The sequence below is a fragment of the Chlamydotis macqueenii genome, chromosome 2, assembly GCF_036417535.1.
Source record: "Chlamydotis macqueenii isolate bChlMac1 chromosome 2, bChlMac1.mat, whole genome shotgun sequence".
Lineage (NCBI taxonomy): Eukaryota > Metazoa > Chordata > Aves > Otidiformes > Otididae > Chlamydotis > Chlamydotis macqueenii.
Window position 1 is genome coordinate 18264075 of NC_141557.1, and position 23195 is coordinate 18287269.

General features: G+C 41.5%; 1 protein-coding gene across 5 annotated transcripts in view; it reads right to left on the minus strand.

The window, feature by feature from the left end:
• KIAA1217 (KIAA1217 ortholog) overlaps nucleotides 1-23195 on the minus strand; it is a 186298-nt gene that overhangs the window by 38115 nt on the left and 124988 nt on the right. For 3 of the 5 annotated variants that reach the window (XM_086742161.1, XM_086742158.1, XM_086742156.1), the window contains exons 6-8: nucleotides 13835-14667; nucleotides 5612-5716; nucleotides 5132-5184 (exon numbers count right to left, since the gene is read on the minus strand). In XM_086742161.1, the coding sequence (XP_086598287.1) occupies nucleotides 5132-5184; nucleotides 5612-5716; nucleotides 13835-14667 (991 nt within the window). The remainder of the gene's footprint in view (nucleotides 1-5131; nucleotides 5185-5611; nucleotides 5717-13834; nucleotides 14668-23195) is intronic. The other 2 variants (XM_086742157.1, XM_086742159.1) reach the window with 1 other exon arrangement.

A 23195-nucleotide genomic window follows, 5' to 3' on the forward strand; every position in this document is an offset into this window, starting at 1 on the left:
AACGTGCTCAGCTAGATCTGCTTGGTGCTTCAACAATGGCACTTTTCATTTCACCTCTGAGCAAGCTGCTGCACATTTTTGCTATGCTCCAGTATGATTCAATGCTCTCTTGACTTTCAAAGAGCTGTTTAACAGAAAGCAACACTCAAGAAATAAACAGTCCTTGTTCATGACATTCTGTATCCACTCTATGCTTCAGTCTAATATATGCTAATACTTATCTGTCCACATGTGCGCTGCAGTTTTTCCTACAGTCAAGCATCTATTTCCCTCCCACATGCACTATTTTTTTCTTTTTTTTTTTTTTAAGAAAAGTGTATTTAGTTCACAAACCCTACAGACAGAAACCACCAGAGAGTCTGAAAAATGTGGATAAGCCTCCAAGAGTTCTGACCCCTAGCCACAAATCTGGACTATTTTTGAAAGCACATCTACCTTTCTGCTATTCTTTGCCTCAAGAAAAGCTCCAAAACCTCAGCCCCCAACCCTGTGATGATGCAGCCAAGGCATGAATCAGACCCCGTCAGTCTCTCCCCCCATGCTGGACCCCAGTCAATTCACATATTTTCTCAGGAAGGGGTGTCTGCTTTCCTTTTAGTGTAGATGGACTGTTATCTGCTTCTGTAAACAATAAATGTCTCCCACTTCCTAGAAAGCAGCCCTCCTCCTCCTCCTCTGCTGCCTCAGCCACCTCTTCTCCCCATTAGGGACTCTCCGCTGCCACACTGTCCCTGCTCCACAGCGTGCTCGGAGCCTGTGAAGCACAACATGGGACTCCAAGGGTGCGAAACACAGCCACAGACACTGAGTGAGCGTGGGAGAGCAGTAAGGATCAGTGACTAGTTTATCTGAGATACATATCTTCATCAAAATGGAATAAAAGGGCAGCTGAATGAGGGGCTCCTTCATCTAGGGAGTATAGCTTGCTTTTGGAAATAATCCCAGGCTGTAGCTTCGTGATGAGATGTAGGGCCAGATGGATCGAAGGGAAAGAAACAGCATTGACTTTCAGCTTTTTAAATAAACCCTTGCTGGAGCAAGGAAAGGGGGTCTGAATGCAAAAACCCTCCATAATTCCCTATACTCTGGACAAAAAACCAAATGTTAACTTTTTTTTTTTTTTACAAAGACTAATGAACTAAGCTGCCATTTTTAAAGTACAAAGAGAACTGATGTGCAGAAAGGGGAAAGGTTTGCTGTTTGCCCAGGCTCAGGAAGGTAAGGAACACAGCTCCCGCTCTCCGACACTTGACCTTTGCTACGGTTGCAAAGACACCATTCTCCTTTCATTTTCCAGATTTTATTTTTCTTTCTAAAATGTTAAGATTTTGTTTTGAAGCAGGCTATAAAAAAGACCATCAGAAGACACACAGAAATGTTTCTTAACAAATTACTCATCTCCTTACTAAAGAGCCACATTTTCAAGAATCATCTGGGCAGAAACATGGCAATTAGTTCTCTTACCACCCAGTTAGAATCCACCAAACAAACAGAAAAAAGCAATGTTAAGGTTGCAATTCCACCATTAACAAGCTGTTATGGCCAGGCACTAAAGCACCCTCAAAAGAGTAGGATTTTCTATGTATATTTGTGCGCAACTTCACTCCATCGATCCAGAATGAATCCAGGATCATGTTTTACCTGCAAATGCTGACAGACTTCAAAGACTGGCATGATCTATCTTTGAATCTGAGACAAGCAAGCAGATATTGACTGATAATCTTAATTTGCAGATCATCAAAGCAAGAGTCATGCATGTGAAAAAGACACACAGACATGCACAGATGATAAGACAGTTCACAAAGAGTGAGGAACCAAATCCGAGCCCTACATGTGTAACACTCCTCCCTTCTGCCATCTCCCTCCCTTGGTTTGTACTGGTGGTGGTAGTGCAGAAAGACTCTTTGATCCCTTTTCAGGATATACAGAAATGTCCTTCTTCCTCTTCCAACACAGCAGCAACTAGCAAAGAACTATTGCTTTTTTTTTTGTAATCCATGATACAATTAATCTCCATTTAATCAATTAACCCAGGATTTAATCTATCAATCTCACCACTCAATTAACAAAATGTGACAGAAAAGAGAGTAGGTGAGCATTTCTCAGCCTATTTGTTGGTAATCTGAAGAATACTCTTTCTAGTATGGTTTGTTGTTAGAGTCACATGCTCCTAAGTTAAGAGTTCCTTGAGGCTATTCACTTTTGATGAACTGAAGAAGGTTATACAGATTCAGTCATGGGATTTCTCCTAATATTAGTAGAAGAGACATAGTCAGTTTGTGGAAGGTTACTGCTCTTTGAACCCACCCTCAATGAAAGAACTGAGCCTAAAGCAATAAAACATAAGAAATGCAGACAAGCATGATCATTACTGGCTCATTTTCCTGAGTGAAAAAGCATTTTTATTTAGGCTCTTCAATATTTGAGGCTAAAGAATCTGCTACAGACTGGCAAAGCAAAAACATGTTAAATACAAGAATTTGGTTTATATGAAATATCAGAGTAGTCACAATCTAGCTATATAAAGTTATCTAGGATTTAGAAAATACGGTTTCCTTCCCTTCCCAAGGGAGCTAGTTCTCTATTTTTTGCATTAAAGTCTCCCATCATTGGAACACATACTATAAAATACAATGTTTGTTCAACATCGATGAGCCAATTTTATCCTGCACAGATGTTTTATTGTTCAGGATGGGAAGCAATTCACATTTCTGCTTACTAGTGCTCTAGAAAGGACTGCTCCATCAACATTTTATACCACTTTTTCTTTTAAACAGACTTTGAAATTGCTAAAACCAGTATCTCACTGCACAGCTGTCAAGTGGAATTGTATACTAACAGCGTCGACTGTCTAAACGGCTATATTTAATAAGGATTGGGGTGAAATGAAGAACAAAACAGAGGTCAGCAAAAGTGTTTCTAGATGTTGCTGGCCTGTTTAAACCCAAGCATATTTACAAAAAGGAGAAATATTCTGTAGCATATTCTGGTAGATTGTCTAATTTTCAAGTAAGCAGGGACTGTATTGACTTATTAGACCCTGTCACGCTCGATTTCAAAAGCAGGTGCAAAAGCAAAATATTCTATTATACAGGACTATTCTATTATACAGCAGTCTTGGATAATAGCTGTTGTGGGTTACAATACTGTAGTATAATGGGGGCAGCATCACACCTTGTGTCCCATACCTGCTACAGTTTAATTTTGTGGCTGAGTCATGCTGGAAGGACAGGATTTAGGGATGCAGATGCTGGAGTTACAACTATAGAGCATGGATAGGGATCCTTGCAGACGGCTGGCTGCGTGGCTGCCCCACTGCCCTGTCCCCATCTCCTGAGTGATCAGAAGGGCATCTATTGCACAACCCGAATGCTGGTGTCCTTACTCACATGCTGGATATGGGCATGGCTGTGTGACAAAGTTGATGTTTCTGTCAGTACGTGACAGACACTGATCTGGTCTTTTGACAGGAAACTACATGTGCCCTCCCCACGCTTAGACGTGCAGCTGCTATATGTAATTTTGCCATTTCAGGGATATGCGTTCAGTCATACGACAAGGTAGCGAGAAGTGTTTGGGAACAACAGTGGCAGGAAACAGCTGCTGGTCAGATGCACCATGCTATTCTGGTGGGCATGACTTCCACACCAAGGAATCCCCACTTTCACTTTGTGTATGGCTGTTTAGGGCTCTTGAAAGGGACCTCTGGGGGTCACCTTAGCCAAACTCCCACTCAATGCAGAGCCCGCTTAGATCAGGATCTCCAACTCGGTGCCCCCCCCCAAAGCACTTATCTGAATTATTACAAAGACAGGGACAGTGGAAAGGTCAAACAGCAATACAATATAAAGAGGAAAACAAGGCAACGTGTGTGCAGATTTTGATAGTTTCATAGGTGCTTTGTATGATTTGTATTTCCCTGGTGCATGTGGGAAATATCATAAATTCTCAGTGTATAATGACACTGAAATAAGGAAAAGCCTAAGAGCATTTTGCAGCTGTTTTGAAAAAAAAGATGGACTTTTCAATAAGTTGTCTGAAACTGATAAATTACAACTTATTTCTTCACAGCCCTAAATATCACTCTCCCTATCCAGGGAGAAGGGAAGGGAAGGGAAGAGTTGGAAGCGGACCAGAGAGTGGTTTGGGAGCAAAGCTCCAGCACCAGGACTTCAGCTCCCTCACTCTTGCATATGCTTGATAGTTTCCAGGTCAGGGTTGATTTCTGTTGATTCGGAGAACATACTGCAATTCCAGATAAACAGGAATCCTGAACGTGAACTAACAGCTCCAACAGAAAGGGCAGTTAAAAGCATAACAGATTTGCTAATAAACGCGTGTGGTTTACTACCTGCTGGAGCACAGATCTCCCTGTGGGAACAGCATTACCAGGAAGTAGGGAACTGCCTTTATTTGCATCCAGTGCATGACAAAGGGTGAAGAGGAGGCATATAAACACACGGACCCTGCAGACATCTCCAGCAGCAGCCCATACACAAAGAGCTCCAATCACATAGAGATCTTCTTTCACAACAGCCTTAACTCCATCTTCTAAACACTTAACAGCTCTCCAAGTGGGAAGCCAAAATAAGACCAGCTCTTATTGGCTTTATAATTGATGCTTGCTCAGAACAGTTTAGGCACACACTAATAATTAGAAAGAGATCAATACAGCCTAATCAGGGAAAGTGTTATCTTGCTGACTGCTAAATTCCTCAGTGTCAATACATCCATAGTATCCTACTGACAGAAGAACCTTACAGAAATGTTCAGAACAGTAATGAAATATTTAGCCTTCTACAGCAATTTGGATACACCTGGGGTTAGAGACAGATATATACTATAGAGGGGATGAGTGACTGGAAAATTCACCATATGCAGAGACTCTGTATGCAACTTAAACTATCCAGCAGAGATGTGAAATTCATTCCAAAGAACACCTCAACCTGTCAGAAATTCCTCTCTTGACAATGATGCAACCCAGTCCCATACCCTGAACTTAAACTTCAGTTCTGACACTACAGCTATGGGAATTTAAGTAAATTTAACATTTCCATAAGTTGGGATGGTAGCAATGTTAGAGCTATTAATATACTTGAATAATCTGTAAATTGAAAGTGAATTATCTTACCTGCAGTGTCAATGCTGCTCTTGCTGGATACAATTTTCAACATCATCTTCTCACTAAGTAATAAAAAGAAAAATCATAATTTTAACTTACTAACAATAAAACTGTAGTGAAGTTTATAATCAGCAAATCAGATGGCCTTGTCTTGCATATATCTTTTTAATTTAAATCACCAGTATCTTGTCAGTTGTTTCTTTTAAAATCAGCTTTTAATACAAGTTAAGCAAGAAATGGAGTATAAGCAGCAGAAAGCATAGAGATGTAGCTACATTAATTCTTTTTAACATGAAGAGTAATGCAGTTAATCTCCATCTATCATTTGGCATATTCTTCCTCTCTGCCTAGCATTCTCATGGGGATGATAAAAATAGTTAAAAATGATTGAGCATTCAGGGTCTTTTACTATTACATTCAAATAATATTTTTGTTGATTGATTACTAAAATCATTACAGAGAAACAGATTTAATGAATTCTTTTTTTACCTAGAAGCATCTTTGCTATTACTTGTATTTGGCCCTTTAAAAAGCGCAGACTGAACAAGACCAGTTAAACTGGCAATCTGTTTCTCCATGGCTTGTATCCTCTCTCTGTAAGACAAGAGAACCGTTTGTTAAAGCCAGATATATTTGCTTTCAGACGTGTTTTTCTAGGTGAATGATTACCACAGGATTGGAAAGACACTACAGAGTTCGTGCAAAGGCTCCCGGGTACCAGTTTGCATATACCTTGTTGCAGCAGCTTACCGCATCTTGGTTTGGACAGCTTTTGCATGGTAACAGACAATAAAAAAAAAAAAGACATCTGCTTGGTTAAAAAAGATCAAAACAACCAACTACCCAGATAATAAACTTCTAATAACCTCACGAGACAGGCACCTAAAATAACCAGTTAATACCTTTTGGAACCAGTGAAAAGAATTTTTTTCAGCATTATATATATTTTATCTTTTACCTGCACTGGGCTAATAGTTTTGCCTGTATATAAAGTTTCAGGATTAAAGACTTTACACTACTTCTTGTTACTATTTTTACTTTCCCCAAACCCAGGATTTTTGTCTGCGAAGCATTTAATCTGCCCAAGCTGACTACTTCCCAACCCAAATCCTTTGCACCTGACATCGCAACTGTCTGCTTTGAAAGGACAGCAATGTGACAAACAGGCACAGGACACCAAATGCAGACCGTACAGCAACATTATCGTAATACAGATTTGCTTTCATGCACATATCCTGAGAAATTCCTAAAAAGCAGACGACAAGAGAAAAAGAACCATAATAAGTATGGTCAGTGTTTTTCATGGGTAGCAAAGGCCACTAAGAAATGACTTTTTGGACAGGAAGGATAACATTTGTGTGTTTATTTTTTCACATAAATCCATATATTAGTCAGGCACCAGGTGACTTCCTCGGTGGGCTCCAAAACAGCCTTTTGCCCACAAAGACGCTTACTTTCACATGCCAGTACGTCAATGACACACCACAACATAGACACACATCAACATGGCACCTCAGACAGGACCTTCTGAAAATGCATCCCTGTATGCCAGCAGTTAAGTGACTGGGGAGACACGCAACAGCAGATGCTAACAGCAGATTGTGATTTTAGAAGATGACTGGGCACAAAACTTCTCAAAAAGCAAGTTACCAAGACCAGCAGTGATGACTGAGGAAAGAAGATGGGACAAACACATGCAGCCCCAGACTCAGCCTGCTGTATGGGCCATCCATCACCATGCAGCATCCTGGGCATGTGGGAGCTGCCAAGCTCCTGCCACCCTCAGCTCCAGTTGCCATTTGGTGGCCAAAGCAATAATGCCAATTGATAAGGGCCATATAAACTCAAATGTAGGTATCAATACCAGGCAAAAGCAAGCTGACACGATACAAAGCAAGTAACCAGCCCAGTTTGCAGCCAGATTATCCAGACTAATTATTTCGTTCACACTCAAGGAATGAAATAGAGGTTTGCTGGGATAGCAGCAGATACCACAGCCAGGAGAGACTCCAATACACCCAGACATGGAGAATACAGGGCAGCAAAACAAGTTATGAGATGCTAACAGACACAAGGAGGGAAGAAGAGAGCGCTCCGTCAGTCCCCAGCCAGCAGATGTGTTCTTACTGCAATTTAATACAACGTGCGCGTCTTACTTTTCTGTCTTCATGTTGAAAGGTATTTCGAATGGTGATGAGAAGACTAGTAATGTGACCTAATTCATTTCAAACCAAGAAATACGTTACAGAATTTCCACTATTATAAGTTTTAAAATAAGAAACTGGTTCAGGCTACAGTAACCTTTGGAACAGAAACAAGTCCTAAAAGCCTAGGATAAATATATTCTAACAAATTTTAATGCAGCATTTTTGACACTTAATAATGAAAACATTTTTTTTTTCCCAGATAATCATCACAAACCCTTCCTGGAACTAAACTCAATTGGAAGTCTATCTGTTTTACCAATTCATAAATATGATGTTTTTTCCATCCCACATTCAATAATCTGGAAATAATTTTCTGCTTCAAAAGAGATTATGGTAACACAAAGCTGATCTTGTCCTTTGCCATGAAATCTAGGAAAATATGTTGTTATGAGGGAGAGGGATGTTCCAGAGATAGGGGATGATGAAAACCGAACGAAATACTGGAATCAATTGCATGGAGCACGTTGTTTTTCATATGGTAAAAGCATTAAGAATGCGAAGAATCTACATGTGCTCTGGAGTTACTCTGTTAAAGACAAGGCAAGATTTTTCCTGTAATCATTTCACTGTAATACCCAGAGTTGTTATGGCCATCAGCACCAAACATTTCAAAAACAGGTGTCTGAAAGGAGGCGCCTTTTAGGCATTAAGTAAAAGGACCTGACTTTCGGAGACCTAGCAGTCTGACTGAGGGCTGTGGGAGGCAGCATGCTTCAGCGCGGGCAGGGAGGGACGCGGCTGGCCCAGCGGCAGGGCCGTGCCCTGGGCTGATGTGGCTGGAGGGCCAGTGACCCAGTCCTGCCGACTGCTGCACGGCCCACAAGAGCAAGGATGGTCTCCTCAGTTTTCCCCTTCCCCTCCAGCTTCCAGGGCTGGAGCAACCTCAGCTCCAGAGGGAGAAAATGAATGCTTGCCTCTGCCAGGCCAGAGTCTATCTGGGATGTCGGCCCTGTCATGACAGTTGTACATTTTTGGTTCTCAACATTATATTCTCTACCTCCTGCTATGCTCCCTGCTGTGGAGAGGGAAGGTTTGGGGAACAGCCTGCTTCGCCACCCCTTCCTGCACTGGGCAGGCCAGGGTCCCATGGACAGGGCAGGCCGGGGCCCGTGGACAGGGCACGCCGGGATGCGGAGCCCTGGCAGAGAGGGCCAGGCAGAACAAAACACAGCGGTGCCTCTTTGGCGGCAGCAGTAGCTCGAGAAGGACAAACCCCATCTCCGTTCCCAGATTAATTTCCCAGATAAAACTGCATCTCTCTACCACCCAGGAAGAGCAGGGAGGGTCCTTCTACAGCAGTTGGGAAAGAAATGGCTATTTTATCAGCCTGAGCACAGAAGGGCATTGTTTTGCATTGTTTTCCTGTGAATGCTGGGAGAGTCAGAGGTGGTAGCACAGGGGGGCAGGAAAGGAGGGAACAAGGTCAGAAGCAACTCCCAGCTCTAACAGGCCTCTCAGTCAGACTTGGCTTTGGCTTGTCAGAGACCCGAGCCAGCAAAAAGGGCATGAGCTGCTCACCAGCTTTGTTCTCCTGGCAGCCTGATCCACAGTCCTGGTGCTAGCGACATCCAGGCACTGCTCTGCCTGGATGGCTGATGCTCTGCCTCAGCATCTCCCTCTCTAGATTCAGCAAAGGCAAAACAAGTCCTTGTTTCTCATAGATCTGTGCACTGAGACATCAGGTTTCATCACCAGATTTCTTCCTTACAGCTTCATGGAGGTTTCATGTCATTCCCTCTACTTCAACTAACTGGAAGTAATCCTAAGCAGGGTACAACATATTGCTGAATTGGTACCCACTTCTCATTGTGATGCTATTTAAGCATGACTTGCACATTCTTTCCCTTTCCTAGGGATATCTTTAATATTCACATCACTAAGAAGATACTTCATAGAAACACAAACTAGAACTAGGCTGTGGAACTGTTTATTCACGTTCCTGTCCGACCCTAGGCTGTGCAGCGCATCATCCAGACATACTCAAATACCACATCTGACACCATGAACTAACTGGCACACTATCTTGGAGAAAGATTTTCAGTGACTTCGTATTTTATAGTTAAACTCTGAGTGAAGTCTGTATAGTAATCAAAAAAAAAAAAGGGTCAGAGACAGGGAAAACTAAATTTCTTTCTATATTACCCTATGAGAGAAACATTTTGTAAGAATTTTTTTTCATCTTACTGGGCAAAAAAAGGAAACGGGAGTAGGCTGTCTTTCCCAATGGCTTCCCTAGAATCCAGCGAAAGTGGCACAGTCAGACTTTACCCCAAAGTCCCCCCAAAAGAGCAGAGTGGATATCCTGTAAAGGTGTGAAGCAAAGAGCAGCAGAACTCTTCTGTACTCTGTTCTCCTCCCAAGGGAAAGATATACATAGGTGAATATTTCAATCTTCTAAGAATAAGGTTGAACACAGACTTCCTACAGCTTGAAGCTAAAGGGAAAAGGGAAGGTCTGAAGCACTGCCAGCTGTGATACTATTCAACTTATCCAAGATTCTGAATTCCGTCTTCCCACGAGTAGTTCCTCCAATAGAAGGAAGCTAAAGTACAGTTTACCTTTCCTCCATCCTCTGTTGGTCACCTGCATGCATCTTTTTCTCTGTGGCTATTCAACATCTTTCAGACATGAAGACACAATTTTAGCCCTGTGGAAAGTGTCTGACAGGGTATATCTCCAAAGTCCACCTCTTTTATACAGTTCTCAGTGCACTGTTGATGGAGTCTCCCACTGTCCATGGCTTTACAGAGCATAATAATTTTTTCTTAGTGCATAGAGAGTCCATTCATACTTTAACATATCAAACAATAAAGTGGTTTTGTGATGGGAACAATATCCAATGACCTACATGTAGCCATTACACTTTAGTCTTGAACTGCAAGCCACGAGCTGTGAATGTGGTCACATTTTTTGCTCATCATCTTTTCTCACTAACGTGGCATAAAAAGAAGAGGACAAATGTTGTGTTCAGGCAGAAGAGAACCACAGCACACTCCTGAAATGCTTTTGGAGGAAAACTGTTGTATAGAGCTATCTTGCTATTCTAAGGATTAGATTCTAGTGAGAAGTAGCATTTATTTTTTATCTATATATATATACTCAGCACTATCAAATAACCTAGAATTTTGCAACAGAACGTGTGTTTTAAATGCAAAGAATGTAAGTTAAATGGCATTTAATTTAATGCACCTTTTTGTAAACAGCTTATTTTCCAATTTATGAGCACTTAAACATCTGCTTTGCCTGTAGTAACTTCCAGAACTGTCCACCAGAAGTGACACAAAAAGGTCATTCAATAATATAATAACAACTCACTGTTTAAACAACTCATGCTCACTCACAAAAATTTACTCATTCTTCCTGTAAACTTCAGATTTAAAGGATGATGATCCCTCAAAGATGAACTGTTGCAACCTCTTACAACTTCTAATATTTTTGTGTATTTGAATACTAATGTATTTTTTTTTAAATCTCCATTAACCTGTTTCCTCTCACTGTTATGCAAGAGCTTTATATGGAACTCTTCTGGTAAATGAATTACCATGAGAATTTGTTCAATGCTTTATACTGCAGAAGTAGCTACCTTGAAAATACCTGAGGTAAAACATACAAGAAAGAATTACATGAAGTAATTAAATCCCCCTCAACTCTGGCTTAAATAACTGGCTTGACACGACTGGCTTCCACCACGCAAAACTAAAATGGTAAGCTCCAAAAGAAGAGATGGGAAATACCGGTTTTCATCCTTTGTAGACCCAAATCTGCTGCGGTTAACTTTCCAAAGGTAACGGGACCCATTTTCTTCAACTTAACCAGGATACAGGTAATGAGAGGTCTGATCTGCTGTAAGTACTCAATGTATTCTGATAAAGTACATGCATATCCCACTTCAGCCCCCGACTGGAAAAACTGAAGGAGAATTAACAGAGGAAAAGAGATTCAATTTAACTTCTGGCATTGTCACTATCCCTTTTAATCTTTTCTCCGACTTATACTGAAACTATGCATTGTCCTGAGGTTGCAACAGTGCTACTTCAAGGTAATTTCCACAACAAGAGATGGCACAAGAGATGTTTTCTTTGTTGTCAGCACACTCCACTAGGGACTGAAGGAACAACAGTGCTGAGATGATGGGTTTGATGCTTGCAGGGTCCTCAACCCACTCCTGGAAGAGCCAGGATGGGGAGTCTCTCTTGTCACAGTGCACAAATGCAAGACCTCTCTCCTCAGTATCCCCAAGGCTAACAGATACTCAATCTGCCCTTTTGCTGGTACCCCACACCTGACACCGTCTGCACGCAGGCTGACCGAACACACCACCATTCGCTGTCTATGGCCTGGCTTTTAGGCTCTTTGCACAGTCACCAGTAACTGGAAAATGGGCATGACAGAGCAGCATACACCTAATTTTCACCATGCCTAGAAGAGGATGAATTCAGCCCCATCTCTCCAATCCCAAAATATTCTTACTCAGAGAAGCAAGCCCAACTGTACCGCTTACGGTTAAGTCCTACAGAAGAAGGTACAGGATACTTTTCTGCCATTATATTTATCACCCTTCAGGTTTTCCTAACAACCTTGTAACAATTCAGCCCCTGCTGAAACAGGAAAAGTGCGTGTCTGCCTGGATTTCCCTAGTGTTCCTTGTTTAGTTTAGTACCATCTCAACAGTGTTTGCTTTCAAAGTTTATGAAATTACTATAAAGCTAAAATAAGGCTTAGAGCATTATGTAGCTGTAGAACTAAAACTAATTCTTAATATTGTAATGGTTAGAAAACACACCAATGTGCATTAATTGCTTTTGGTATTTACAATTATTTTTTAAGAAGTCACACTTTATCAAGGTTAAAAAACCCACAACCCATAAGGGCAGCTCTTAGAATGACTTTTTCAGTGTCATAAAATTAATACTGAATTTTAAGCTCATGTATTTATTTGGAAGTGTAATTATGCAAATGCTGTTTTCATCACTGTAAATATATTCTGGGACCAGGACTAAAACTCCTGGTGCAAGGCACCCCTTAAGGAGCTGGAGAACTATCTGTACAGTTGCCCTTTATACATTCAAAAACACACAGCCTGTGTAGCTGAGTAAACAGACAAGATGCCCAGAGGGGAGAGAGAAAGTTCCACAGACTGGAAAGTTGCACAATAAGAGTGTCTTCCCTTATTTTCAACCCCCTAATATGAACCCTGTAAATTTTTTTATCTGAAAACTCTCTCTTGGATTAGAATTGGCAAATACAGTTCAAATTATTTCCTAGTTGTAATAATGGAATCTTGAAATGAAGTTTCAGGTACCTGCATCTTTTTCTTGGACATAAATAGATACAAATCAGGTTTCACTGACCCTAGATTGTAACATGCCCTAACTCATATCGTTGTGTCAACATAACTACCAAGCTATGAGCCTCTAATTTTTGTGGATGGCTGATTTTCTTCTGTCCTCCATTTCTTACCACCAATGGATCTCACAACACATTCTTTTTTCTGACCAAGCATGGTCAGAGGCAGCTAATTCTTGAGCACGTTGCTCACGTGGAAGGGAAGTTTTGGGGCTATACAAAGCTCCATATCTCCCATGGCTAAGGCAGCTAGCAGTTACCTTTGGCCTCTGTGAGCTCAGCATTTTCCAGCTATTCATCTTCACTACCCTAAAGAGCTCCATAAAAGTTAGCAGCACAAACAATACGCTACAGATTAGCACAACTCATACAAATACACAGCAAATGACTGGCAGTGTAATGATTTTTCTCTCCTAGGGCAGGCCCTACGGCAGGAGAAGCCTTCACAGACCTTTGAGTAAATCTGGTCCTTAAAAAGACAGGAGAGATCATTGTCATCATTGTCAGCTCACAAAAGTTAACAACAGTCAGGTCATCAGCTATTTGTGATGCTGGAAAAATCATTGGGAACAGCATTCTTGTTTCAATTTCTTCCCTGGGACAGACTTGCTCTTCTCAGCAGTTTCCCCTCGAGGAACATTATTATAAACAACTGCCCTATTTTTATGCAAATTCATGTTTTACAGGAGATAAGACAGCAATGATAAATTCTTCCCATTTCCTAACCCTAGATGAGAAAAACTCCACTCCATAAAGAACCAAAATTGTAATATCAGAGTGTCATTCTTAACGGGGGTGAAATATATTCCCTTATTAGCAGGAACAGAACATCATTTGTTCCTGTAACACGATCTGGTTGTCTGGAAAGAAAAATCCCAGTTAATCATTTTATTTTATTATATTTTTTCCAATGACTGAAATTTACACAAATGAAAATAACCAGGGATTCATCATGGCTTGACAATGCCTTTGGATTAATAATGGGTGGTGTCGCACCTCCTCTAAATTACTAACTACCTTGACAGACAGCTAATAAACACTGCAGCCCAGTGCAGCAGCCTCCTACACATTACATCGTCCCCTGCGTGTTAAATGACACAAGATGTGCAGATTAGGAACATTTCTCACTTGCATAAATTAAACCCTGGCTCTGCCTTACCTTGTCTCCTTGTCCTTGGGCATCACAGGTGACCCGTAGCCAAAAGCCTGCTTGTCGACTGGGGTGGGCACCACCTCGGCCATGCCCGGGAGGCCAAGGGCGCTCCGTGCTTTCGCGTCCACAAACACAGGTGGTCCCGGCTCCTTTTTGAAGGACTGGCGGCTGGGGGAAGACCTGTCAGGCTGGATGGTGTGGGGGGGAATGTGAGCGCTATGGTGAGGATGAATATCGATCATTCTCATGTCAGCCACTCTGTGGGGTGAGGCAGGAGGCGTTTTGGAGCTGAGAGTGGGCAAGTGGCTTTCCGGGTACTTTCGTGACTTTTGTCTGTACAAGGACTGCTCCAGCATTTCAGGCTGCATAGAGGGGTTGCAGTAAGTGCTTGATGACCTCATGGCACTGCGATGGTAGGCTACAATGTGATCAGGGACATCAAGAGGGTGTCCGGAGTGGGGTGCAGCCACACTCATCCTTCCCTCGTGAAACAAGTAGGGGTCACCGTACAGACCTTCATTTCGGATCAGGGCAAGGTTTTTGTTGCTCATGTCCTCATCTGGTTTCACGTCCCGTCTCTCCAAAATGGCGCTTGGGCTGGGCGATATTGAGCGTGAGGCTGGCACGCTGGAGAGTCGGTCCCTGGGGATGGTGGCATTGCCTGGCACACCCATGGGCCGGCCCCCGCCGTAGGGAATCCTGGACGGAGAGGGAGGCATGGAATGGGGTACCGGGGTGGAGGGTGGAGAACTGGGCATCGCGTGTGGAGGGTGCATGGCAGATCCAGGGCGGGAAGCACTTGGGCCATCTCGGCCCATATAGGCAATTTCCCTCTGCATCTGGAAAGAAAAGGTAAAACATATAAAATATAAAATTACTGATGTGGGTTGTGATGACCTTGATATCTACATAAAAAAAAACAAACAAACCTTGAACACCAAATAATTTGTCATCTGCATAAATAAAGCACTTCGGGACCTCAGTGCATAAAGAAAATAACACCTATAAACAGCAATAAAATGGGCTGCATGTTAAAGGAGTATGAGAGTTTTTAAAATGCTTTTACTTAGGCAAATACTATCGTACCCTAATCTGATATTCACAGCTACCAAAGCTGAAATCAGGGGTTTCAGTGCCAGGCGTTCTAAGTACACGCAGCCAGCGACAGACTTAAACAGTTTATTGATCACAGACACCGGCTAGAGTTCACTGATTCAAAACCAGGAAGAAAATGCTGATGCTCTGGCATCACAAATAGATCTGAAGTCCTTAGACAAGAAAAATAAATATTGCAACTAACTGGCCATTTCCTTCAGTGCAGGATTCAGTCTTTTGCTAATAAATTGATGTGGTCTTTATTACACAAAGGATACAGAAAGCATAGGAGAACAAAACAGGCAAACATTTATTGAGTGTAACACAGTCAAGTTGCAGGAAGACAGTTTGACCCTATAAAACATGTGCCATGGGTTTTCCTCATTGCAAAGATGATAGTGCTTCAGAGAGTTTGTGGAGTGCACACTCAGAAAGTCACCAAACATTTTATCATACTTTTGTAAGCAGCAGCAGTAACTGCCAGCAGTAACGAATGAGCAAGCAAGGAAAAGATAGGGAAAACTTCCATACCGACGTGTTAGTGTTAGTGCTTTGTTAACAGAGGCCTTGGCAAAAATCTGTAACGGATATAGGTGCTTCTGAGACTGTAGCATCTCAATCTACCTAGCAATGACCTCTCTAGATGGCTGAACACTGTCAATGACAGATACAGGAGAAATTCTCCCTCTAGCAAGCACTATGTGCCTGCTCTGATGGTCTTAGGGTAAAGCAGGTAAACAGGGAGATGAAAAAGTCATTTGGGCTCCACCAACTAGATAAGAAAAAAAATTACAGCTTCTAAAATTTGTGTTGCCAATTTCAGCTTCTCTCTCCAGCACTTCCAAGGGGTTGTAGAAAACTGAGCATAACCAAGCCTGACTACATGTTCCTAAAGTTACAGAACACACATTAACATGCAGTAGAAGTTGCTGATCTGAAATCTTCACCATTTTTCTCCCCTCTCACTCCTTGCTTTGACATTGTGACTGGATCCATTGCAGTTACAGTCATCCACAGCTGACGAAGTAAGAAATTGTATTCTATCCCTGCCTCACCACAGGTTTTTCCACTGGTAAAGGAATTGTGATGGCGCTATATAAACAATAGATGTTCTCATCACAGCAGGCTCCACACTTGGGAATTACAAATTACGTTCCCCAGGGCCAGAGATCAAAAGTCTGGAGTATCAGGTATCAGAAAGAAGAAAGGAGATAACCTGATTGTGGCAGCAGCAATAATAAATAAGCGTAACAGAACAAAGGAGCGTGCTGGGATGGGTCATAAAAGAGCAAGACATAAGTCATCGAGACTAAGAGGAACATGGGATAATTTTTTCATTTGCATGGAGAATCACTATAGTCTGGAATTTAAAATAAAATATAACTAAACAGTACTAATAAAATTATCAGTGGGCACTCAACATAGTTTTCTATCAGCTTGAAGAAACACTGCAACATACTGAGCTGTATCATGCGTTCAGACTCTGGACTTGGGCCAGCTGAACAAAAAGATTCCTCCTGACTTTAGCAGCTTTGGAATCATTTCTCCAGGGATAGGCAGCCAGAGGAGTTTTGCACTGAGAGAAGAGCCCAGAGAAAGAAAATCCTTCTTAGTTTCTGCTGTACAAGCTATACCATGCCCTATTTCGTTGCTTTAGCAAAAGCTACAACAGGTGCAATAGTATCTGGCACAGACACCATAGACACTGGAATGTGCTGGGTTGCAGTGAGAGAAAAATTCCAACGTTACCTTGTAGAGATGAGAAAATTTCCATGGGAAGATCTGAAAGCAACGGGTTTAATTTCCCCTAATGTCTGGACTTCATACTATTGTATATGCTTATTCATGTCTCATAACTCAAAGAAATCTGTCAAAGAAAAATTCCTATTTTTCCACCTTAATGTATTGCCATACTTTAAGATGGAAATGAGGAGTTCAGATACAGAGCTGAACAATTGCTCAAAACCCCATGTCTGAGTACTGACGTATATAATGATATTTACTTTTGCTTTAAAATAGCACTTAGAGTACATAGTCTGTATCAAGACTCCATCGGGCCAGGCAGGGCACTAATGTCTGCACAACGCCTTCCTAAAAAGTTCACTTTCTATTTTAAGCCATGACTCAGCCCCTGGGTGGAGCAGGCAGAATGGGAGAGCATTTGGGGCCAAAGAGTCCAGGGTGCCCAGGGCAGGTGCACCGGGGCATGTGGGCTGGGCAGGGACATGAGCTGGTGACCAGGAGCCAGGCAGCCTTACCAGCTGGATTACAGAGTCTTCTAGCACCTGGTTGATATTTTCTTCCTCTCTTCTCCAAAATCTCCAGATTCTTTGCTAATGGCAACTTTAAAAATGTGAATGATAGTCTCTTCTTGCTTCTCATCTAACACATCTTTTGGGTTATATTCAAAGCACACTACTCTTTTACGTATACTCCACTTTCTGGGCTGTTTTTCTTCTGTCCTCCACCACAAAACCCCCATGTTGCTCAATGAAAACACGTACTCTAGTATGCAGGCTGTCTTGAGCCACGTGTTCTTGGACTTCAACTGCATGACTCAGGGACAGAGAAAGAGGATATTGGGCTTATCTGAGTCTCTAAATACTATGTGCTATCACAGCCAACGGCTTTGAGGACAAAAGGAAGAAGATTTTTTAGTGCAAGTACAGGATCATGTGCTTTTCGACCGCAGCCATGTAACACGTTTGCCTGAGGGTGTGGTTTTCTTTAGCACGTAGCTCTTCCTTGTTCATACTGCCTGTAGACTTTACGTCCTTGAAATAGAAACTTGCTTTGTCAATCCTTCGGGTAAAATATGGCAGATGGCTAGCAACAACTCCTGCTTAAAACATTGAGGGGAAAAGGCATCACTAAGAATCAACACTGAAAAGCAAACATCATGTGAAACCAGTTATGTTCTTTATTTCAAAACTAGTCAGCATACTCAGTAACTTGCTGTATTTTGAACAGGACTATATGCAGAAATGTAGCAAACCAGCTATCCATCCACCCAAAAGGATGACTTTATAGAGTCTTGCTCCTGGTAGCTCACATAAAGGGCGGGCAGACCCTGCATCTCTGCATACAGCAGAATACAAAGCTTGTGGCAGCTCCTGGCCTCTCAAATAGCATAGCTCCCCTGAGAGAAGGACAGAGTAGTGCTATCATAAACCTTGTGGATAGCAAAGAGTTGTCCTATTCAGTGTTTCAACAGCTGGTGATTTCTGCAGTACAATTCAGTCTGTCTTGTTGTCCATCAGGACCAACACAACACTCTGCTGGTCTTTATTCTACATTTGCTAGGGTTGTCCTGTCTGATTGGTCACTGTTGTGGTCTGTCCCAACATGGACATTTCACAACGAAGAGACTATCCTTACTTCTGTCTCTCCAGCTGCCTCAACACATCATCCGCACTTGTAGCACACGTTAGACAGGGCACACGGAGCCATGCCTGCACACACACCAAGGCAATGCCAGCTAGTGCTAAGCACTGAGCCACTGATTCATCGTCACCAGGCCAACCCTTCACCTCACCACACAGCTGGATACCAGAGGTATAGCCTGACTTACACCATTATCTGCTAACATCTCATAGCAAAACATGGGCAAAAGGAAAAGTAGGCCAGAGTTTCTGACCTGGCAGCCCTTCTCGTTGCTCTCCCAGGTCTTGTCTACATCAACAGAGAACACAGCAACTGGCTTTGCCCCAAGGATTTCAGCCTGCCAAAATACCTACATGGAGCATGTTCCCTAGATGGAGCTTATCCATACGCCCTCTTGGAGACACTTGGAGTTCCCAGCAGACTCCATTAATCACCTCTCAGGTATGTGAAGCTATTACTTTTCTTACTCTCCCGTTGACACCCTAAGAAAACTGCACTTATGCTCCTCAAGCTGGCTCACCCAACAGTAAACAGAGGACACCTGCAGAGAATTTATCGACAGCTTGGAGAGTTTTTGAAGAAAAAGCTAGAGAAATGCTAAGTACTGATAAAATACTGATACATTCACGTCTGTAAAGAGACCTTTTATGTAAATTGCTCACCAGAAGAAAATCCTCTAAAAAGTGAGGCAATCCTTCACTTTTCTAATCAGGAAAGACTTAATTAAAGAATGCCAATCCAACAACAATACAATCCATTAGTTTGTTCTTTCCACATAAAAATAAATTGACAGCTTTACTGTACTAGTTGTTCAAAACCTTCAGTTTACTCAATAGTTTATACAATACTATTTCTGTCATGACTGGGGTTTGCACAGGTCATGTCAGGTTGGGTTTGGACAGCTGAAAGCACAAATCTGCTTTTGCATAAAACCATTTTATATACAGTTTTAATATTTCTAAAATAATATAATTTACATTAAGAAATAGCACACTTGAAAATTACAGGATTGGTAAACAGATTGAAAATGAAGTTTTTAAAGTATCTGTACCATGACTATCTGTCTGAAGCCTATGCTGTCAGGTCTCACTGAAAGGTTGTCACACTTGCCTGTTCTTGCCTTCTCATAACACACCTTTTCATTCCTGTAAATTTTCCCATTCTATTGGGTCGTTACAGAAGAAAAACAGGCTGGCTGCAGCTATGGGTTCCTCCAGCTGCCCGATGCCATACTTGAAAACTGCAAACATATCAGCATAAGTTTTAGCTTTTTCTGGTCAGGAACTTTCCAATGAAAAATACTTCCAGGAAACAATGCTAATCCAAAAGAGCTGAAACATTTGGTAAAAACATCAGTAGAGACAAAAGTTGGGAAAAAAATACCCAGTAGATTTCAGTCAAACACTGACATTATTTCTTATCAGACATCCATGGAGTGTGCTAGAGCTTTGGCTTTCCAGATTCATAGACCCAGGGCAACGCGGTCAGAGCTCTGACACTAGCTCTTCCATGGTCTCTTCAGCAGAGCGAGTACTTTGTAGTTTTGGGGTGATCTTCTAAACTAAGTAATAAGACATGCCAGGGGTTTAAATGTCCATCACTCCTCAGCAGTGCTTCCAGACTGGAAGTTTATTTGTCAATTTTGGCTAAGAATGGGCCCCCTGATGCCCAAAAGAATGTTCAGACCATGAAACAGATGACCTAGGCTAAGTTGGAGACCTGGCCTCAGCCAAGTCTGGCCCCACAGTACAAGGCTCTAGGAGCTGCCAGGGTTCACAATTGTTTGTCATTATGGGAACCACATGCTGGTAAAATAAAACTGGTTTTGAATGCTCAGACTTCCCATGAATGGGGAACTCCAAGACCCAGCTAGCTGTTCTTAACATGTCCCACATATTTCCATTGTTTTTTTCATGGATAATTTTCCAGACAAGGAGTTGCAGAACCCCCTGAGAAATCTCAGCATTTATTATAATTAACTTCCCATTCTCAGCATGCATTTAGGTTTCAGTTCTTTAGCTCCTTTCACACAGTTTTGGTATATGCCCAGCTGTAAAATCTCTATTACAGTGAAAGAAGAGTTTAGTTAAAAACTCAGAACTTCTATGAAACTGTAATCTTCTGGTTCTAGCGACTGATTACACCAGAACAGAATACTTAATTGGACATATGTGGATATGGCAAGAGAATAACTGGGTTTTTCTTCTTCAATTTGTGCTCCTAATTCCATGGTTTTTCTTTCCCTTGATCAGCCAGTATAAACACTGCAATCAGGCAATATAAGATGTTTCTTAGGATGAGCCTGTAATGGTAAGTGATGGTGAGTTCACCCAGTCCTCCAGTTTCTATGTTCATAGACTTTTTTTTTTTGACAGGTTCAGCTGACTAGAAGCTGACATGAACAAAATAGGAGAGTCAGAAGATGATGTTCACTATTCTAGGAGGTGGAATTTAGAGCACATAAACATGATCCTCCTGAAACAAGGCATCCTGAGTTAACCTTAATCAGATGTCATCACCATACTACTCAATATCACTGTGACATCCAGTCTCCATTCCTTTCTGCCAGTTGTGCAGGTGTACGCAAAGGTTATGGCATAAGCACTATTTCATCTTCAAGAGCAGAATTTTTAGGATAACACATTGTAACTGCCCATAAACTGGCCTGAAGCTCAGACACAGCATCACTTCCCTTCCTATGCCATAGAGCATCAAACACATTCTTAACATTATTGTCCCTTATTTTATACCTATAGCTTTAATCACACTTCTGCATGAACCCAGTCCCTACAGCGATCCAAGTGTTTTACCTCAAGGTATTTTACATGTCTCAGCATGTCCTTTTATATCCCTGACTACATATAAACTTAATTCATACCATATCGTAAAGCTCCCACGGGGAAAACAAAGAATACCTAGTTCCCTTCTTACTGAATGTAAAACGCATTCATAAAATTCTGAGCTAACCACAAAACAAATTTAATGGTAATATAAAAAATAACGTTTGATTGTTTCACCTTGCCTTTAAGTCAATGTGCATGCTGAAGATGGATCATGCAAACAAGCAGAAGGGAAAGTTTCAGACCAGATCCTACACAGTCTGCTCTTTCATGCATAACTTCTTCAGCTATCCCGATGCTACTCTGAGTATTTGTTTCTACAATTAAAAACAGTAGCTTTCTTATTACACTCCTAGACAACACTGTTACCTACCGACAAATAAAACAAACTTTGATAAGACTTTTGCTCTGAAATAATTAAAGCCACTTACTGTAACTTAGGAAATCACCTGCATGGCTACAGCAGCAAGATGAACATTTGGTTCCACTTCTTCTAATAAAGCACTTTTTGTTTTCAGCCTTGAATCTAAATCCTCAGTCTATGGTATAATATTTTGTGTATCCATGCCTTCTGGGAAAAGGTTTTGAAACAGTAAAAATGTTCCTCATTCCCTCTGCACACAACAGGGGCAGGCCATCTCGCTTTACCCGGTCATTGAAGTAATGCTGCTTCGATAGACTGAAGTACTTTTCCACATGACAAGCTTGCAATTTCTCCTCCCCTTCGAAATTAGTCACTAAATAACCTCCTTGGCATGTCACCCAGTCACAAACTGTGCAACACTATGTGATTCAATCGCTCAACCATTTTTTAATGTGTGCCTATAAGATGTATAGAAAGAGACTAACATTATGGAATGAAGCACCAGAGAGACTCACAAAGGGGAAAGCCATAAATAAAAGAGTGAGTAACCTCCACTTAGGCAAGAGAGTGCATTTCAAAGGCAACAATATGAAATGCGCACATATTAATTCTCCAACAGGTGAAGGTCTCCAATTATTTAGCAAACCCAGTAGATACAATTCTAGAAAAAATACAGGAGTTATAAACCTTAGAAGCTTTTCACATACTCAGATCGGTAGTGACATTTGGCAGACAGAAGTGCAAGCCCCTCCTGTGGAGGAGGCTGTCTACTCATTAACCAGGTACCTGAGCCGCTCGGCTAACTTGAACTTTGGGGCCCCCATAAATCAATCTCATTGTTATCTCTGCAGCACACCACACTAGCCACTATGAATAGTAGTTTGATTTTTTTTTTTTAAAAAAGGGCAAAATAGAGAAGGCAAACGTAAAAAAAAAATTGGAATAGAAAGAATACTTTCCTCCCATCCATCCCCTCAATCCCAAAAGACCACAGAATATAGAAAATATCTTCTTAAAAATACAGTATTTACAGTCCAAAAGAGAGGGTGCTTAAATATTATAGGAGGAAACCTCATTCCATGAGCAGTTCCCTGTCCTGTAGTTATCTTCTGGTCTGGGGCGTTGGTTTTTTTTGCTGTTGGTTTGGTGGGGTTTTTTTTTTGCTTGTTTTTGTTTTTATGCAAGTAAATAAAAATGCCTATATCATAATGACTGACATTCAAAAGAACCAAAATACAATTTAAGCACATGACCATGAGCTAATATTGCTGTAAAGAACCATTTATAACGGGACCTTACTGGAGTAACATTCCTGTTTCACAGTACTGCTCTGAGTCTCTCAGCCATTAGTGAAGAGAGGCATCATTAATTTCTGCTACAAAAGGGCAATCTGTCACAAAGCATTTAAGTAACAGAACAAAGATCAGAGCAGATCTGGTAGCCAACTAAAAATCCAAGTGTTGCACCCCTTACTCACCCAGTCCAACAGCAGAGAAGTCCTCCATCTTTGTATACAGCTGCTGTGTTTTCTGATTTGTAATGTACATTGCAAATCTTTATTGCCATTATTGGTCTTGACCAGAACTTCACAAAATTTATATGTAGTGTAATATAAACTGTCTTTTCAGAAATGTAAAAAATATTCACTTTGTCTTAAATGTTTAGTTTTCAGTCTCACTGTAAA